Here is an 18,695-nt window from a genome sequence, read left to right on the forward strand (position 1 = left end):
CCAAACTCTGCTTGTTCCCTCTCTGCCGGTGCCACCCAGTGCCCCCCAGTTTCCCCAGTGCCCCCCAGTGTTCCCAATGCCCCCAGTGCCCACAGTGCCCCCCAGTTTCCCCCAGTGCTCCCCAGTGATCTCCAGTTTCCCCCAATACTCCCCAGTGCCCCCAGTGCCTCCCAATGCCTCCCAGTTTTCCCCAGTGCCCCCAGTGCCCCCAGCACCTCCCAGTGCCCCCCAGCACCTCCCAGTGCCCTCCAGTGCCCCCGAGTTTCCCCCAGCGCCTCCCAGTACCCCCAGTGCCCCCAGTGCCCCCAGCACCTCCCAGCACCTCCCAGTACCCCCAGTGCCCCCAGTGCCCCTGAGTTTCCCCAGTACCCCCAGTGCCTCCAGTACCCCCAGCACCTCCCAGTACCCCCAGTACCTCCAGTGCCCCCAGTACTCCCCAGTGCCCCCAGTGCCCCCAGCACCTCCCAGCACCTCCCAGTACCCCCAGTGCCCCCCAGCACCTCCCAGTGCCTCCCAGTGCCCCCAGTGCCCCTGAGTTTCCCCAGTGCCCCCAGTGCCTCCCAGTGCCTCCCAGTTTTCCCCAGTTTCCCTCAGTGCCCCCCAGTAGCTCCCAGTGCCCCCAGTGTTCCCAATGCCCCCAGTGCCTCCCAGCGCCTCCCAGCGCCTCCCAGTGCTTGCCAGTACCCCCCAGTTCCTCCCAGTTCCTCCCAGTGCCCCCCAGTACTCCCCAGTGCCCCCAGTGCCCCCAGTGCCCCCAGTGCCCCCAGCACCTCCCAGTGCCCCCAGTGCCCCCAGTGCCCCCAGTGCCCCCAGTGCCCCCAGTGCCTCCCAGTGCCCCCAGTGCCTCCCAGTGCCCCCAGCACCTCCCAGTGCCCCCAGTGCCCCCAGTGCCCCGAGTGCCCCCAGTGCCTCCCAGTGCCCCCAGTGCCCCCAGTGCCCCCAGTGCTCCCAGCACCTCCCAGTGCCCCCAGTGCCCCCCGTGCCCCAGTTTCCCCGGTGCCAGCCCGGCCGCCGTGCCCGCGGGTGCCCGGGGCAGTTCCCAGCGCGTTTTTCTTTTATTTCCACGCGGAAACGCTCGCTCCAGCTGCTGCCCACGGGCGGGAACGCGCGCACACGGGCACGGGGAGAGAGAGAATAAATTAAAAGAAACCGTCATAAAAAAACCCCAAACGATGAAACCAAATTGGAGGGGAGGGGGTGAAAGGGTGGGAAAGGAGAATAAAAAGGCAAAGGGAGAAGGGCTGGAGCATCGAGCTGCTGGTGGGACGCGCTGCTCGGACCTGCCCGGCTCCAGCGCCGAGGAGGATGCGCGCCCCGGGGCCGCCCTGGCAGCCTCCTGTCCCTCCTGGGAGCGCCCCCAAAGCCCCTCCGAGGGACCCCCGGGCGCCGGGGGCGGGACGGGCTCGGCCCCGCGCCCCGGGAAGGCGGCGGGGCGGGGGTCCCTACGGCGCGGGGGCTGCGGCCGCCCGGCCGCCCCCTGCCCGGCCCGGGCTGCTCTCCGTGCTGGCGGCGCCAGGAGCCCGGCTCCGCCTTAGTCGTTGGAGGTGACATCGATGTCTTCTCCGCTCGGCTGCTTGGTGGCGAGGCGCCATCGGTTGATGTGGTGCGAGCCCTTCTTCTTCTGCTCCGAGTCGGGGCCCTCCTCCTCCAGCTTCTGCCGTTTGTATTTCGTGCGCCGGTTCTGGAACCACACCTTCACCTGCGGGCGGGACGCGGCGCAATGGGCTCCGGCCGCCCCGGGGGCTCGGGATGCCCGGCAGAGCGGCCCGACGGTCCCTGGTGCTGTCATTGCCCCTGCTTCTGTTCCTGTTCCTGCCACCCGTGTCCCTGTTCCTGTCACTGTCCATGTCCCTGTCATTGTCCCTGTCCCTGTCATTGCCCCTGTTCCTATCCCTGGCCCCATCCCTGTTCCTGTCCCTGTCCTTGTCCCCATGTCCCTGTCTCTGTCCCTGCCCCTGTTCCTGTCCTAATCCCTGTCACTGTCCCTGTCCCTGTTCATATCCTTGTCCCTGTCCTTGTCCCTGTCCCTGTCACTGTCCCTGTCACTGTCCCTATCCCTGTTCCTGTCCTTATCCCTGCCCTATCCCCATCCTCGTCGCTGTCCATATCCATGTCTCTGTTCCTATCCCCATCCCTGCCCCTGTTCCCGTCCCTGTACCTGCCTCTATCCCTGTCCCTGTCCCCGATCCTGACCCTGTTCCTAACCCTGTCCCTGTCCTCATCCCTGCCTTGTCCCTGTCCCTGTCCATATCCATGTCTCTGTTCCTATCCCCGTCCCTGTCCCTGTCCCTGTCCCCGTCCCCGTCCCTGTCCCTGTCCCTGTCCCCGTCCCTCCAGGAGCGCTCCCACAGCCGCCCCGCCGTGCCTCAGTTTCCCTCGGCAAGGTGGGACACGGGGGCAGGTGCGGTTGTGCCTCGCAGGGTGGAGGGCGCTCGGTGACACCCGGGGACGGGGCAGGGGCGCGGGGGTGACGCTCCCGCAGCTCCCCGAGCCCGTCGGCCCGGCCGGGCTCCCGCGGCCAGCCCTGCTCCAGCTGCCAGCCGTGCCAGCCGTGCCAGCCGAGCCAGGGTGCCACAGCACGGCGCCCGTGGCCCGGTGCCACCGGGATGGCGCTGGGAGCCATCCCCGCCCTCCAGCCGGGACCGGAATTCCGATTATCCACCCGGAACGGAGCACACGGAGCTCTCAGGAGAGCTCTGGGCTCGGCTGGTGACAAACTGTCCCAGGAGCCGCCTGGAGTCTGCATCCCGGGGGTTCCACTCTGCATCCCGGGGGTCCCGCTCTGCATCCCGGGGGTCCCATTCTGCATCCCGGGGGTCCCATTCTGCATCCCGGGGGTCCCACTCTGCATCCCGGGGGTCCCGTTCTGCATCCCGGGGGTCCCGTTCTGCATCCCGGGGGTCCCGCTCTGCATCCCGGGGGTCCCACTCTGCATCCCGGGGGTCCCGTTCTGCATCCCGGGGGTCCCGCTCTGCATCCCGGGGGTCCCACTCTGCATCCCGGGGGTCCCATTCTGCATCCCGGGGGTCCCACTCTGCATCCCGGGGCTCCCACCCGCCTGGAGTCTGCATCCCGGGGGTCCCATTCTGCATCCCGGGGGTCCCATTCTGCATCCCGGGGGTCCCACTCTGCATCCCGGGGGTCCCAAACACCTGGAGTCTCCATCCCGGGGGTCCCATTCTGCATCCCGGGGGTCCCATTCTGCATCCCGGGGGTCCCACTCTGCATCCCGGGGGTCCCGCTCTGCATCCCGGGGGTCCCACTCTGCATCCCGGGGGTCCCAAACACCTGGAGTCTCCATCCCGGGGGTCCCACCCGCCTCCCTCCCCAGAGTCCTGGCCCAGGCCTGGTCCTGGACTGCAGCGCTGGGAGCGGGGACAGGGCTGGGCAGGGCTGGGCAGGGCTGGACAGGGCTGGGCAGGGCCAGGGGCAGCCTGGCCTGCTCAGGGCACCCACAGGGGCACTGGGGCATGGAGGGGGGTGGGATGGCACGGGCAGGGATTTGGGATGGCACAGGCAGGGATTTGGGATGGCACAGGCAGGGATGCAGGGATACAGGGATGTAAGGATGCAGGGATGCAGGGATGTACGGATGCAGGGATACAGGGATGTATGGATGCAGGGATGCAGGGATGTACGGATGCAGGGATGCAGGGATGCAGGGATGCAGGGATGTACGGATGCAGGGATGCAGGGATGTACGGATGCAGGGATGCAGAGATGCAGGATGGGGGATGCCAGCGAGGAGGGATGCTGGTGGCAGCGGTGAGGGATGCAGGATGCTGCAGGAAGCAGAATGGATGGGGTAAGAGATGTGGGATGCTGCAGGCAGGGTTATGGGATGGATGCGGGATGGGATGCGGGATGGGATGCGGGATGGGATGCGGGATGGGATGCGGGATGTGGCAGTTGGGGTGGTGAGGGCTGCTGCAGCTGGCATGCTGCAGGGAGCAGTGCTGGGTGCTGCAGGCAGGGACAGGGGGTGAGGGATGGCACTGGGGTGGGATGGGAGATTGCAGTGGGTGCGATGGGGGATGGCACTGAATGGGACACTGCAGGCAGCGGCGCAGGATGAGGAGGCTGCAGCTGGGATGAGGAGGCTGCAGGTGGGATGAGGATGCCCCTGGCAGGATGAGGATGCCCCGGGCGGGATGAGGATGCCCCGGGTGGGATGAGGATGCCCCGGGCGGGATGAGGATGCCCCGGGCAGGATGAGGATGCCCTGGGCAGGGTGAAGACCCTGCCTGGCTCCCAGGCCCGCAGCACTCGGTGCCGCTGCTCGGCCGCACTGACAGCCCAGCCCAGCCTGGCCCAGCCCGGCCCAGCCCAGCTCAGCCCAGCCCAGCCCAGCCCGGCCCAGCCCAGCCCAGCCCGGCCCGGGCCCGGCCCAGCCCAGCCCAGCCCAGCCCAGCCCAGCTCAGCCCAGCCCAGCCCAGCCCAGCCCAGCCCAGCCCAGCTCAGCCCAGCCCAGCCCAGCCCGGCCCAGCCCAGCCCAGCCCAGCTCAGCCCAGCCCAGCCCAGCCCGGCCCAGCCCAGCCCAGCTCAGCCCAGCCCAGCTCAGCCCAGCCCAGGCTGAGCCTTGTCCCGCCGTTCCGGGTCCTGCAGCCTCTGGCACTGGGCTGATCCCGGGATCCTCAGCCCTTTTCCCCCTGTCCTTCAGCACCGGCCACAGGCACCTCCTGCTCCTGCTCCTGCTCCGGAGCCTCCCCGCGGCAGCACAGGCCGACATTCCTGTCCGGGTCAGCATTCCCATCCCAGGCCAGCATTCCCATCCCAGGCCAGCATTCCTGTTCCAGATCAGCATTCCCATCCCGGATCAGCATTCCCATCCCGGATCAGCATTCCTGTTCCAGTTCAGCATTCCCATCCCAGGCCAGCATTCCCATCCCAGGCCAGCATTCCCATCGCGGATCAGCATTCCCATCCCGGATCAGCATTCCTGTCCCAGATCAGCATTCCCGTCCCAGATCAGCATTCCCATCCCAGGCCAGCATTCCCATCGCGGATCAGCATTCCCATCCCGGATCAGCATTCCTGTCCCAGATCAGCATTCCCGTCCCAGATCAGCATTCCCATCCCAGGCCAGCATTCCTGTTCCAGATCAGCATTCCCATCCCAGATCAGCATTCCTGTCCCAGATCAGCATTCCTGTTCCAGATCAGCATTCCCATCCCAGATCAGCATTCCTGTCCCAGATCAGCATTCCTGTTCCAGTTCAGCATTCCCATCCCAGATCAGCATTCCCATCCCAGGCCAGCATTCCCATCCCAGATCAGCATTCCCATCCTGGATCAGCATTCCTGTTCCAGTTCAGCATTCTCATCCCAGATCAGCATTCCCATCCTGGATCAGCATTCCCATCCTGGATCAGCATTCCCATCCCAGTTCAGCATTCCCATCCCAGTTCAGCATTCCCATCCCAGATCAGCATTCCCATCCCGGATCAGCATTCCCATCCCAGATCAGCATTCCCATCCTGGATCAGCATTCCTGTTCCAGATCAGCATTCCCATCCCAGATCAGCATTCCCATCCCGGATCAGCATTCCCATCCTGGATCAGCATTCCCATCCCAGGCCAACATTCCCATCCCAGATCAGCATTCCTGTTCCAGTTCAGCATTCCCATCCCAGATCAGCATTCCTGTTCCAGTTCAGCATTCCCATCCCAGATCAGCATTCCTGTTCCAGTTCAGCATTCCCATCCTGGATCAGCATTCCCATCCCAGATCACCATTCCCACCCCGGCTCTGCCAGGCTCGGTTCAGCCCGGTTCGGACCGCTTCGGCCCGCTTCGGCCCGGTTGGGCCGGCATTCCTGCGGGACGGGGCTCCCCGGCCCTCCCGTGCCGCCCCCGCGCTCCGGGGGAGCCGCTCCAAGCCCCGAGCCCGGGTGTTGTCCCGTGCCACATTAACCCTTCTCGTGCCGGAGCGTGCCGAGCTCCCGGCGCCGCCACCCCCGGCCGGCTCTGTCCCCGGGGTCGCCTCCCGGCCCGGGCTGCTGCTCAGGACAGGGCTGGTGGCACCGGGCTGGCTCCCGCATCCCCGTCCCGTCCCCAAGCCCGGCTCCCAGCCGCGCTTCCCGGCGCGTTCCCACCCGTGCCGCGCCCGAGGGCCGCCAGGGCCACCGCCGGGACATCCCCGGGAGCGCCGATGGCACCGGGAGCCAGCGCCGGCCCCGAGGTGACATCGGGGACAGCTAAGAGCCACCGGGGCTGCGGGCACCGCGGTGGGGCTGGAGGGGGCACGGAGGGACCAGCCCCGGTGGCACCGCCCGTGCTGGCTGTCCCCCGAAGTGCCACCGGCCCGGGCCAGCGCTGCACCCCCGCCTGTCCTGCTGTCCCTGCGGGGACTCTCCTCCTGAAACACCCCAGAACCTCCCGGGTTTGGTTCTGGGGACACTTCTCAGGGGACACTGCCGGCCCGGGGCTTCTCACGGGGCCGCTCTGCTCTATCTGGGCATCTTTCTCCTCCTGTGATTCCCAGGCATTTGCTCTGTTAATTATTAATTATTAATTACAGCCAGCACCGAGCCCCTGGCCGGGGCTGCTCTGTCCCTGCAGGGGCAGCTCCAGGAGGGGACACTGGGATATCCAGTAATTCCATAATCACCCCAAAGTTTGAGGGACACTGGGATATCCAGGGGTTCCATAATCACCCCAAAGCTTTGAGGGGGACACTGGGATATCCAGTAATTCCATAATCACCCCAAGGCTTTGAGGGGGACATTGGGATATCCAGGGGTTCCATAATCACCCCAAGGCTTTGAGGGACATTGGGATATCCAGGGGTTCCATAATCACCCCAAAGCTTTGAGGGACACTGGGATATCCAGGGGTTCCATAATCACCCCAAAGCTTTGAGGGACACTGGGATATCCAGGGGTTCCATAATCACCCCAAAGCTTTGAGGGACACTGGGATATCCAGGGGTTCCATAATCACCCCAAGGCTTTGAGGGGGACATTGGGATATCCAGGGGTTCCATAATCACCCCAAGGCTTTGAGGGACACTGGGATATGCAGGGGTTCCATAATCACCCCAAGGCTTTGAGGGACACTGGGATATCCAGGGGTTCCATAATCACCCCAAAGCTTTGAGGGGGACATTGGGATATGCAGGGGTTCCATAATCACCCCAAGGCTTTGAGGGACACTGGGATATCCAGGGGTTCCATAATCACCCCAAGGCTTTGAGGGGGACACTGGGATATCCAGTAATTCCATAATCACCCCAAAGCTGAGAGGGGACACCAGGACACTTGGAGACCCCACAAGCACCCCAAAGTTCCCTCTGCAGGAGCCGGGGGAGGTCTCTGCTTTGGGAATGCAGATTTGGGGTCCCAGGTGGGGTTGGCCCCACGAGCTGCCGGGCCTGGAGCGGCTCTGCTGGGAATTCTGGCTCCGGATGCCAGGGGAATCCAGGGAAGCGCCTTCCCAGCCCCGGCTGCTCCCCTGGCAGGGGAAGTGACCTGGTGCCCCCGGCGCTGGCACTGCCAAGCCGTGCCCACCCCGGCAGGACACGGCACGTCCCATTCCCAGCACACAGCTCAGATCCCAGCCCGGCACAAAATCCTGGAGCACCAGAGGGGCTGGGATCCTGCTGATCCCAGAGCACCCACAGTGCCCGGGATCCTGCTGATCCCAGAGCATCACAGTGCCCGGGATCCTGCTGATCCCAGAGCACCACAGTGCCCAGGATCCTGCTGATCCCACAGTGCCCGGGATCCTGCTGATCCCAGAGTACCACAGTGCCCGGGATCCTGCTGATCCCAGAGTACCACAGTGCCCGGGATCCTGCTGATCCCACACAGTGCCCAGGATCCTGCTGATCCCAGAGTACCATAATGCCCAGGATCCTGCTGATCCCACACAGTGCCCGGGATCCTTCTGATCCCACACAGTGCCCAGATCCCTGCTGATCCCAGAGTACCACAGTTCCCAGAATCCTGCTGATCCCACACAGTGCCCGGGATCCTGCTGATCCCAGTGCCAGCACAGGGCTGGGATCCTGCTGATCCCAGTGCCAGCACAGGGCTGGGATCCTGCTGATCTCAGTGCCAGCACAGGGCTGGGATCCTGCAGATCTCAGTGCCAGCACAGGGCTGGGATCCTGCTGATCCCACATCCACCACCCTGCCCAGAACCCCCTCCACACCCCTCTCGATGCCCCCTGGGTCACACCCGTGTCCCCATCCCACCCAAACCCCCCGGTGGCTCCCCTGGCTCAGAGCGTCCCACACTCCCTCCGGAGCCCTCTCTGCGCCTTGCCCATCCCACTTTTGGATTTCCCTCCGGGCCCCGAGCTGCCTTTTGCTCCCCCAGCCCCTTTGATTTTGCTCTTCCGGGCCTGCTGTTCGAATTTGACCCCGAATTCATGCAGCTCCTCGTAGCACAGCGGCTGGGAAGGGGTTAAACCCCGGCGCCATCCCCCCACCCAAATCCCAAAACATTTCCCGATGCTGGGCAGGACCCGAGCCCCTCTCACCTCCCCTGGGCTGCTCCGGGTGCTGCTCCCTGGCTGGGGACCCGGAGCTGGCACAGCCCGCGGGGCAAAATTCCCTTTTCCAGAGGGAAAAGCCGCTGGGAAGCAGGGCCAGGCACAGCCCTGAGCTGCAGCCCGGCTGGGAATTGTTAAATCCGGGAAAAAACGGCAAACCCCCCCAAACTGTGGCTTTGGGTGTGGAGCCCCAGGTGAAAACACACCTGTGGCACACCAGGATGGGTGTCGTGGGTAAAGCGGGCTGGTTTTCCGTGGAAATTTGATTCCCTGCAGGATTTATCACCGAATATTGAATTAATAATGATTATAACAGTAATAATATCCTGGGTTTGGCACAGCCACCGGCCCCTGGCTGTCCCGCTCCTCCATCCCAATACCCGGGTGTCTCCCATCCCTCGGCACACTGCGATTATTTCCCTCCAGGTAATTAGAACAAATTTTTCTTTAAAAAATGATTTTTGCAAAGCCACAGAACAGAAGGGAAAAGCGTTTCCGCGCTGCCTGAAGCCCCCGCGGCCGGAGCCCTGCCCGGCCCCGCCGCCGCCTCCCCCGGTCCCGGCCAGCAGCAGCAGCTTCCCAAAACCATGCCAAAACCACCGCGCCACCAAACAGGCTGCAGCAGACAAAAACCAACATTTCAAATATCCCCGCGGCCTCTTGGCGCTCTGAAACCTCCCCGGGGTTGGGGTTGGATGCCGCATTTCCCCAGTAAATGGAATTATTGCCTTCAGGCTCCAGGCAGTGCTGGGGAATGGTGAGCTGCCCCTGGGGCATCCCGCAGCTGCCCTTTCCACCCCGACAAGTTGCCGGCTGTTCTTTGACCTTTGGGGTTTGTCCTTTTTTCCCCTTTTTTCTCCATTCCAGCCCGGGAGGTGCCGGGAGGGTCGCGCTGAGCGGCGGGCTGCGGCTCGGGGCAGCAGCACCCCCGGGACCCCGACAGCCGGGGGTTTTGGGGCTCCGTCCCTGCTTCCCCGCATCCCCAGCCGCTCCTCGCCGCTGTCCCCGTGCCGGGGACATTTTCCTCCCGGGCGCTTCCCGCTCCCAGGGGCGCGTCTGGAGGTTTTTGCTTGGCAGAGCCGGGGCGAGGACGGGCCAGGCGGGCACTGGGAACACCCACGGCTCCAGCTTCATTTCCCAACTAAATGGAAGCTTAAAAATTCAATTGATTCAGCGCACAGGCCCAACCGCCTCACCAGAAATTGGGGGAAACTTTCTCACTCCGCTCAGCTGCTGGGTGAATATCCCGGGAAATAAAACTCCTTCTCCCGGAGCGTTTGGGAACAGCCGCTCACCGGAACACCAGCTCGGACACACAGAGATGCTCAGCCCCAGCTCCCACGTTCTCCCCCGGCTCTGTGCACTTTTCCTTTCATCCTTCTGCTTCTCCTGGGTCTCCTTACATCTCAATTCCTGGGGATTCTGATCCCAGAAAGTCTCATCCAAAGCCGGCGCCCTTCGGCAGCACCGTCTCCACACCCATCCAGAATTCCGGGTGTTGGAGCAGAGCCCCGGAGCCGCTCGGCTCAGCCACGGGTTTCCAGCTCTCCGGGGAAGCCTCCGGGCTGCTGCTCCTTTCCACGCAGGATTTTCCAACCCACAAATTGCTCCCAGGGAAAAACCCCAAACCAGCGAGAAACAACGCCGGGAAAACGCTCCGGAGAGCCGGGACAGCGCCAGAGCCGCATCCCCAGCCCCAAACCTGCCCCAGCTTCTGGAACACCCGAAAGCTGCCCCAAAAAACCCCAAACCCGCCCCGAGGAGCCCGGAACAGCCGCAGCATCTGGGGGTGCTGGGCAATCCCGGCCGGGGCTTCACACAGGAGCGCTGAGCGGGGCTGGTGCCGCTGCCAGGGCCGGGACACGGTGGGACGGGGTGGGACAGGTGGGGACACGGTGGGGACACGGTGGGGACACGGTGGGACACGGTGGGATATACGATGGAACACGGTGGGGACACGGTGGGACACACAATGGGACAGGTAGGACACAGTGGGACATGGTGGGACAGGGTTCGACAGGGTGGCAAAGGTGGGACATACGATGAGACATGGTGGGACGCACAGTGGGACACGGTGGGACATGGTGGGACAGGGTGGGGACATGGTGGGGACATGGTGGGACACAGTGGGACATGGTGGGCCAGGTGGCATAGGTGGGACAGGGTGGGGACACGGTGGAACATGGTGGGACACGGTGGGACAGGGTGGGGACACAGGGGAGTACACGATGGGCCAGGTGGGACACGGTGGGCCAGGTGGCACAGGTGGGACAGGGTGGGACACGGGGTACACGGTGGGACACACAATGGGACACGGTGGGACACATGATGGGACACGGTGGGCCACACGATGGGCCAGGGTGGGCCAGGGTGGGGACACAGTGGGGTACACGATGGGCCAGGTGGCACAGGGTGGGACACGCGATGGCCCAGGGTGGGGACACAGTGGGACACACGATGGCCCAGGTGGGCCAGGCCGGGCCCGGGGGCAGTACCTGCGTCTCGGAGAGGCTGAGGCTGCTGGCCAGCTGCTTGCGCTCGGCGCCCACCACGTAGTGGTTCTTCTCGAAGGCCCTCTCGAGGCGCAGCAGCTGCGACGGCGAGAAGGCCGTGCGGATGCGCTTGGGCTTGCGGGCGAAGGGGCCGTGCAGCAGGAGGCTCTCCTGGGACACCTCGCTCCCTGCGGGCACACGCGGAGCTCAGCGCGGCCCCGGCGGCTGCCGGCCCGGCTTCCCGGCCCCGAGACACGGGAGGGGAGTTGCGGGGTTTGGGGAGCGCTCCCCGCTCCGAAATTGCGGCGGTTGTGCCGCGTTCTCCCTCCTGGATGCTCTGAGCCCCGCGGCGCCAAAGGGAGGGGAGGGAGAGAAAAAGGAAGAATGAGAGGGAGAAGGGATGGATGGATGGATGGATGGATGGATGGAGAGAGCAGCAGGAAAAGGAGGTGGGAGGCAGAGAAAAAACTGAGACGGAGAGAAAAAGAAATTATAAAATAGGAGGAAGACTGAGGAAGTGACGGGAAAAAATAGAGAAGGAAAACTGAGAAAGAAAAATGTGGAGGGAAGACAGAAGGAAAGAAAGAGGGAAGGGGACAAGGAAAGAGAGGAATAAAGTGGGAAAGCAATTTTAAAAAGAGGGAAAGAAAGAGGAAGAAAAAATGAAGGAAAAGAAAGTGAAAGGAGACGGAAAGAAAGAGACAATAAGTGGGAAAGCAAAAAAGAAAAGGAAGGAAAGAAGCAAAGGATAACGAACGAGAGCAGGAAAGCTGCAGAGCAAGCGAGCGAAACAAGGTAGGAAGAAACGAAAGCAAGAGAAGAAAAGGAAAACTGAAGGCGGAGAGAGAAGGCAGGACCCAGGGAGGGCTCGGGAGAGCGGCGGGCCGGGCTCGGGGGCCGTGCGGGACCCGGAGCCGCTCCCGGGGCCGGAGCTCCGGGCAGCGGCCGCAATCCCCGGCGGAGCCCCGGGGACAAACGAGGGGTTGGTGCCGAGCAGATAAAACTAATCCGGGCTGCGGGACCCCCCGGCACCGCGGCGGGACAGAGGCGACGGCGGTGCCGGGGAAACGGAGAGGCAAAAAAAGAGAAAAGAAAAACGGGGCGGAAAAAAAAACGAGGGAAAAAAAAAAAAGGAAAATGCTAAAGGAAAAGATGCAGCTAAAGAAAGGAAAATAAAGAGGATAGGAAGGAACGGAGAGAAAGAAAATAAAGATACAAGATATAGAGACAGAATGAGAAAATTAAGAGAAAGAAAGAAGGAACGAAAGAGAGAATGAGAGAAAGAGAGAAAGAGAGAAAGAAAGAAAGAGAGAGAGAAAGAAAGAAAGAAAGAAAGAGAGAGAGAAAGAAAGAAAGAAAGAAAGAAAGAAAGAAAGAAAGAAAGAAAGAAAGAAAGAAAGAAAGAAAGAAAAAGAAAGAAAGAAGCAAAACAAAAAAGTGAGGAAAAGAAAGAGAAGGAAAGAAAGAGAAGAAAGAAAGAGAAGAAAGAAATTAAGAGAAGAAAAGGAATCGAAAGAAAATCTACGGAACCAAACAACATCTCTCTGCGGAGCCGAGATCCGCCGCACCGAAATCCTTCCCTTCGTTCCCGGGAAGGAGAAAACCAAATTCCCGGCTCGGCTGCGCACGGAGGCGGCGGCGCCGGTCCCGTCGCCCGGAGCTCCGCGATGCTCGGCCGGGACTCTGCGGGGCTCTGCCCGGCCCCGGCCCCGGCCCCGGGGCTGCGGGAGCGCTCCGGCCGCGGCTGGGCAAAGGCACCGGCACCGGGTGCTCGGAAGCACCGAGCGCTCGGAATGACCGAGTGCTTCAAATCACCGGGCGTGCGGAGGCACCGGGTGCTCGGAACCACCGGGTGCTCGGAATCACCGAGTGCTTCAAATCACCGGGCGTGCGGAGGCACCGGGTGCTCGGAACCACCGGGTTTTCGGAAGCACCGAGTGCTCGGAGGCACCGGGTGCTCGAAAACACCGGGTGCTAGGAGGCACCGGGTGCTCGGAACCACCGGGTGCTAGGAGGCACCGGCTGCTCGGAACCACCGGATGCTCGGAACCACCGGGTGCTCGAAATCACCGGGTTCTCGGAAGCACCGGCTGCTCGGAGGCACCGGCTGCTCGGAGGCACCGGCCCCGCCGCGGAGCGCCCGGGGCCGCGGCCGTGCGTGCGGGCACGGCAGCAACAGGTCTTGGCCGTCAGCCGGGCCCCCGAGCCCCGGGAAGGAGCCCCGCGGCCCCGCAGCCCCCGGGGCCCCGCAGCCCCCGGCCCGCGCCCCCCGCGGCCCCGCTCACCTTGGAAGCGGTGGCCGAAGAAGCGGTTCCGCAGCACCCAGGGGTAAAAGTTGAGCGGGTCGCGGTGCTGCGGCCCGAAGAAGGGGTGCGGGTGCGGCAGGGCCGAGCCCCCCAGCTGGGGCGGCCCGACGGGCAGCGCCGGGTGCCCCACGGCCTCGGGGAAGACGAGCTCGGCGCTGCCGTACAGGGCCCGGCCGGCGGCTCCCTGGAAGCCGGGGGCGAAGGCGGCGGCGTCGGCGGCGGCGGCGGGGCCGGGGTAGGCGAGGGCGGCGGGGCGCGGGGGGTCCTCGGGGCCCAGGGGGGCGTCCTTGCCCACCAGGGACTCGATGGTGAAGCAGCGCTTCGCGGACGGCTGGAACATGGTGTGAGCCGGGAGCGGGGGGGGGGCCGGAGCGGGGCCGGTCCTGCGGGTGCGCGCGTGTGTGCGGTGTGTGTGTGCGTGCGTGTGCAAGAAACCTCCCCCTGGGCACGGCACACACACGCGGACCCGCGCCCCGCACCCCTCCCTCCCTCCGCCCCCGCCCCGCCGCCCACCCGCGGGCGCCCACGCAGCCCCGGGCCCCGGGCGGCCGCTCCGCGGGCGGGCGGCACCGGCGGGGCCGCCTCACCTGAGCCCCGGGCCCGGCGGGGAGCCCCGAGGCAGGGCCGGGACGGGAGAGCGGGGATGGGCCGGGAGAGCCGGGAATGTGGGAACGGGACGGGAGAGCAGGGATGGGATGGGAGAGCCGGGAATGTGGGAATGGGACGGGAGAGCGGGGATGGGCCGGGAGAGCCGGGAATGTGGGAACGGGACGGGAGAGCGGGGATGGGATGGGAGAGCCGGGATGGGATGGGAGAGCCGGGATGGGATGGGAGAGCGGGGATGGGATGGGATGGGAGAGCCGGGATGGGGTGGGAGAGCGGGGATGGGATGGGAGAGCGGGGATGGGGTGGGAGAGCGGGGATGGGATGGGAGAGCGGGGATGGGGTGGGAGAGCCGGGAATGTGGGAATGGGACCTGAGAGCGGGGATGGGATGGGATGGGAGAGCGGGGATGGGATGGGAGAGCCGGGAATGTGGGAATGGGACGGGAGAGCGGGGCCGAGATGGGAGAGCCGGGAATGTGGGAAGGGGACGGGAGAGCGGGGCCGGGATGGGGAGAGTAGGAAAGGTAAGGATGAAATGGGATGGGAGAGCAGGGAATGCGGGGATGGGATGGGATGGGATGGGATAATGGGATGGGATAATGGGATGGGATGGGAATGCAGGGATGGGATAGGATGGGATGAGATGGGAATGCAGGGATGGGATGGGATGGGATGGGATGGGATGGGAGGTCAGGGAAGGTGGGGATGGGGTGGGATGAGATAGGGGAGCAAGGCCAGGATGGGGAGCGCAGGGGCAGGCAGGGATGGGATGGAAATCAGGGAATGTAGGAATGGGATGGGATAGGAGAGCAGGGCCGGGGTGGGGAAGCCAGCGGAGGCAGAGCCGGGTGGAAAAGCAGGGGAAACAGGGATGGGATGGGATGGGAGAGCGGATCAAGGTAGGGATGGGTCAGGAGAGGACGGGGAGGGCAGGGGAAGGCAGGGCCGGGCAGTGGGAGGAAGAGGAGGCAAGAGGAGGCAGAGGGGGTGAGGATGGGCAGGGGAGGCAAAAGGGAGCAAGAGGAGGCCGGAGGAGGAGGAGGGCAGGCAGGGAGAGGCAGAGGAGGCACGAGGAGGCCGGGGGAGGCACGGACAGGCAGGGGAGGACAGGGGGAGATGGGGCAGGAAGGGGAGGCAGGGGCAGGCAGGGGAGGAAGGGGAGGCAGAGGAGGCAAAAGGACGCAGAGAGCGCCCGAAAAACTGGACTGGAGCCGCTCCCGCAGGCGCGCCGCGAAGTTGCAGCGGAGGGGCTCCGGCTGCGGCGGGGCTTTCCCTCCGTCTTCTAAAAAAAATTGAAAAAAAAATGTTTTTAAATTCCTCTTTTTTTCTTCTTATTTTGTTGGGGTTTTTTTTTCTTTTCTTTTTTATTTTTTTTTTTCTTTTTTCTCCCCCTTTTTTTTTCCTATTTAAATAAAAAAGCAGCGGCGGAGCGGAGCTGCGGGGGGAGCACAGGTGAAGCCTCCCCCACCGCTCCCGCCCCCCGCGCAAGCTCCGCTCCCCTCCGCGTCCCCTTCCAAAGGCAGGACCTCCCCCCGGCCGAAACCTCTTCCCACCGCTCCGATCGTGCGCCGGGAATGAAAAAGAAAAAGAAAAAAAAATAATAAAAATCCCAAAGCTCGCACGAAGCGGCGATTTTGGCCGCTTTGCCCCGGCGCGGGGGATGCGCGGGCGCGCAGCCCCTGCGCGGGCCGCTCCCGAGTTCACTCCGCAGTTTGGCTCTGCTCGGAGTTTTGTCGGGCCGCGGAGGCGGCGGCCAGCCCTCCCCTCCCGCACAAAGGGGGTTGAAAGTCTATTTTCCACTTGGCTGGATCGAAATACTCCGCGCGGGATCCTTCCCCCCGCGGAGAGGAGAGCGCTGCTGCGCGCCCGCGGGCTCTGCGCGGAAACACTCCCGCAGGAGGCTGCGGGAAGAAGGATGGGGGCAGGAAAGGCGAAATTACACGAAATCCCAGAGAAGTGAAAGCCTAAAAATGGAGCGAAGAGCGTTGGCAAAGCGGTTTTTTTCTTTTCATTTTTATTTTCATTTCCGCAAGAGAGAGAGAGAGAGAGAGGAAAAAAATAATCGACATTCGAAATATTTTATAAATAGATTTTCAAACATATATTTCCGTTTATTTTTTAATAGGAAAAGTGGAAATAAAGAAGAGGAGTTGGGTGAGAGAGCTGGCGGAGAGGGCAGCGGGAGCGGAGCGGGAGCAGCCGCGGAGGGACGGGGATGGGAGGGAAGGGATGGGGAAGGAGGGAAGGGACAGAGATGGGGACGGAGGGGAAGGGATGGCATCGGGCAGGGGCAGGGGACACGGGGACAGCTCGGCTCAGTGGCGGAAACTGTGCCCGGCTCCGGACCGCTCGTGGAATTTCATTTCAATCCATTTAATCCGTTGAATTAAATTGAATTTCTTTTTTTCTCTCTGGGTTTGTTTTTTTTCCCCTCGACCTTTTCTCTGCCCCCGGGGCCGGCGGGGGGACGCGGCCCCTCCGGCGCTGCCCGGCGGCGGCCGCGGGAGCGGAGCGGGCGCTGCGGGATGCGCGGCCCCGGAGCGCGGCGCGGGGCCGGGATTTCGTTTCGTGCGGATCTCCCCGGTTCCAGCAGCTCCCGAGGGAGGAAAACGGGAAAGGCGGCCGGGCTGCGGCTGCTCCCCGCGGGATCCCCGCCGCCGGCAGCTCCCCTCGGCGCCCCGGCTCCCGAGGAACGTTCTGGGGAGGGAGCGGCTTCGGTTTGGGGCCGAATCGCCCTCTCGGGAATTTACAAATTTTCACCTGGTTTTGGTTTTTCCCTCCACTCGCCCCGGTGGTTTCCGGTGCCGGCTCCGTGTCCAGGCGAGGCGGCTCGGATGCTCCGAAGGGAACCGGGGAGCTGCTACGCTGAAACCCACCGAAAACCTCAAATTTATCTTTAAATTTCCTTTTCCCCTCTGCTGCCAGGCCTGCTCCCAGCTTCCGGATAGCTCAAGCAGGATTTTTATCCCTTCGGGAATAAACCCGCACCCGCCGAGCGGGGGTCTTGCTCGGGCCGGAGGTGCCCCTGGTTTATCGAGAGGAAAACTTTACCCTCGGAATGCCCAGAGAGGGGAGCCGGGCTGGATTCCGGCTGGATTCCGGCCGGATTCCTCGGCCCCGGCGAGGGAAAAAAGCCATTTTCCTTTTTAAGCCAAGAGCCGCCGGCCGTGCGAGCGCAGCCCAGGGCCCGCAGGGGCCGGGCAGGGGCGGCTGCTCCGGGCCCGGGGGAGCCGGGGGCACCGGGGGGTCTGGAAAACCCAACCGGGGCGTCCTGCGAGGAGCACGGGAAAGGGGAGGGAAGGAGAGGGAAGGAGGGACGGCACGGGCACCGAACTCCGGGTCGCGGTGGAGGCTCGTTCGTGGGTGGCAGAGGGACGGCGGGGCTCGGGTCCATCGCAGCCCCGGATCTGAGCCCCGGAGCGGGGCGGGGTCCCCGGGCCGGCCCGGCACCTGCTGTCCCCTCGTTAATCGGGAGCGCCGCGGCCCCGCCACCGAAGGGCACCGAGGGGAAAAGCGGCCCCGGGCCCGGAGCGCGGCCGCGGGCACGGCTCGGCCGCCGCGTTCAAACTTCAGCGGACTTGAAAGAGCGGCTTCATTTCCTCCTGCGCTCGCCCGGCTGCTCCTGCCCAGCACGGCTCGGCCCGGCTCCTGCCCGGCCTGGCTCGGCCCGGCTCCTGCCCAGCACGGCTCGGCCCGGCCCGGCTCCTGCCCGGCACAGATCTGCCCGGCTCCTGCCCAGCACGGCTCGGCCCGGCCCGGCTCCTGCCCGGCACAGATCTGCCCGGCTCCTGCCGCAGGCACGGCTCGGCCCGGCTCCTGCCCGGCCTGGCTCGGCCCGGCTCCTGCCCAGCACGGCTCCTGCCACGGGCACAGCTCGGCCCGGCTCCTGCCCGGCCTGGCTCGGCCCGGCTCCTGCCCAGCACGGCTCGGCCCGGCTCCTGCCCGGCCTGGCTCGGCCCGGCTCCTGCCCAGCACGGCTCCTGCCACGGGCACAGCTCGGCCCGGCCCGGCTCCTGCCCGGCCTGGCTCTGCCCGGCTCCTTCCCAGCTCTGCCCAGCACAGCTCTGCCTGGCTCCTGCCACGGGCACGGCTCGGCCCGGCCCGGCTCCTGCCGCGGGCACAGCTCTGCCCAGCACAGCTCTGCCCAGCTCCTGCCATGGGCATGGCTTGGCCCAGCCCGGGTCTGCCCGGCTCCTGCCCAGCACGGCTCGGCCCAGCCTGGCAATACCCGGCACAGCTCTGCCCAGCTCCTGCCATGGGCATGGCTTGGCCCAGCCCGGGTCTGCCCGGCTCCTGCCCAGCACGGCTCGGCCCAGCCTGGCAATACCCGGCACAGCTCTGCCCGGCTTCTGCCCGGCCTGGCTCCTGCCCAGCTCCTGCCCGGCCCCTGCCCAGCCCGGCTCTGCCTGGCACAGCTCGGCCCGACCCAGCTTGGCCCGACCCGGCTCCTGCCCGGCCTGGCAATGCCCGGCACGGCTCCTGCCGCAGGCACGGTTCTGCCTGGCTCCTGCCCAGCAAAGCTCTGCCCGGCCCGGCTCTGCCCAGCTCCTGCCCGGCCCGGCTCCTGTCGTGGGCACGGCTTGGCCCGGCTCAGTTCCTGCCCAGCTCTGCCCGGCACAGCTCTGCCTAGCCCGGCTCCTGCCCAGCATGGCTCCTGACCAGGCAGGCTCCTGCTGCGGGCACAGCTTTGCCTGGCCCGGCTCTGCCCGGCCCGGCTCCTGCCCAGCCCAGCTCTGCCTGGCATGACTCGGCTCTGCCCGGCCCGGCCCTTCTCAACCAGGGCACCTCCCAGGGGA

The 18,695-nt window shown here is 64.9% G+C and overlaps 2 protein-coding genes across 2 annotated transcripts in view; one reads left to right on the forward strand and one right to left on the reverse strand.

Annotated features, from left to right (window-relative positions):
* Positions 1-1,497: 1,497 nt before the first annotated feature.
* Positions 1,498-13,694, reverse strand: LOC110468683 (homeobox protein EMX1). The gene is made up of 3 exons (XM_021526801.2): positions 13,274-13,694; positions 10,992-11,176; positions 1,498-1,699 (listed from the first exon to the last, which is right to left on the reverse strand). Exons 1-3 carry the CDS (start codon positions 13,632-13,634, stop codon positions 1,532-1,534), a joined length of 714 nt encoding a protein of 237 aa, XP_021382476.1. The 5' UTR covers positions 13,635-13,694; the 3' UTR covers positions 1,498-1,531.
* The window catches only part of EXOC6B (exocyst complex component 6B), a 318,901-nt gene continuing 311,415 nt past the window's right edge, over positions 11,210-18,695 (forward strand). Inside the window, exon 1 of the mRNA XM_077782659.1 lies at positions 11,210-11,213. The gene's annotated coding sequence lies outside the window, so the exon portion shown is untranslated. The remainder of the gene's footprint in view (positions 11,214-18,695) is intronic.

The sequence above is a fragment of the Lonchura striata genome, chromosome 4 (assembly GCF_046129695.1).
Source record: "Lonchura striata isolate bLonStr1 chromosome 4, bLonStr1.mat, whole genome shotgun sequence".
NCBI lineage: Eukaryota > Metazoa > Chordata > Aves > Passeriformes > Estrildidae > Lonchura > Lonchura striata.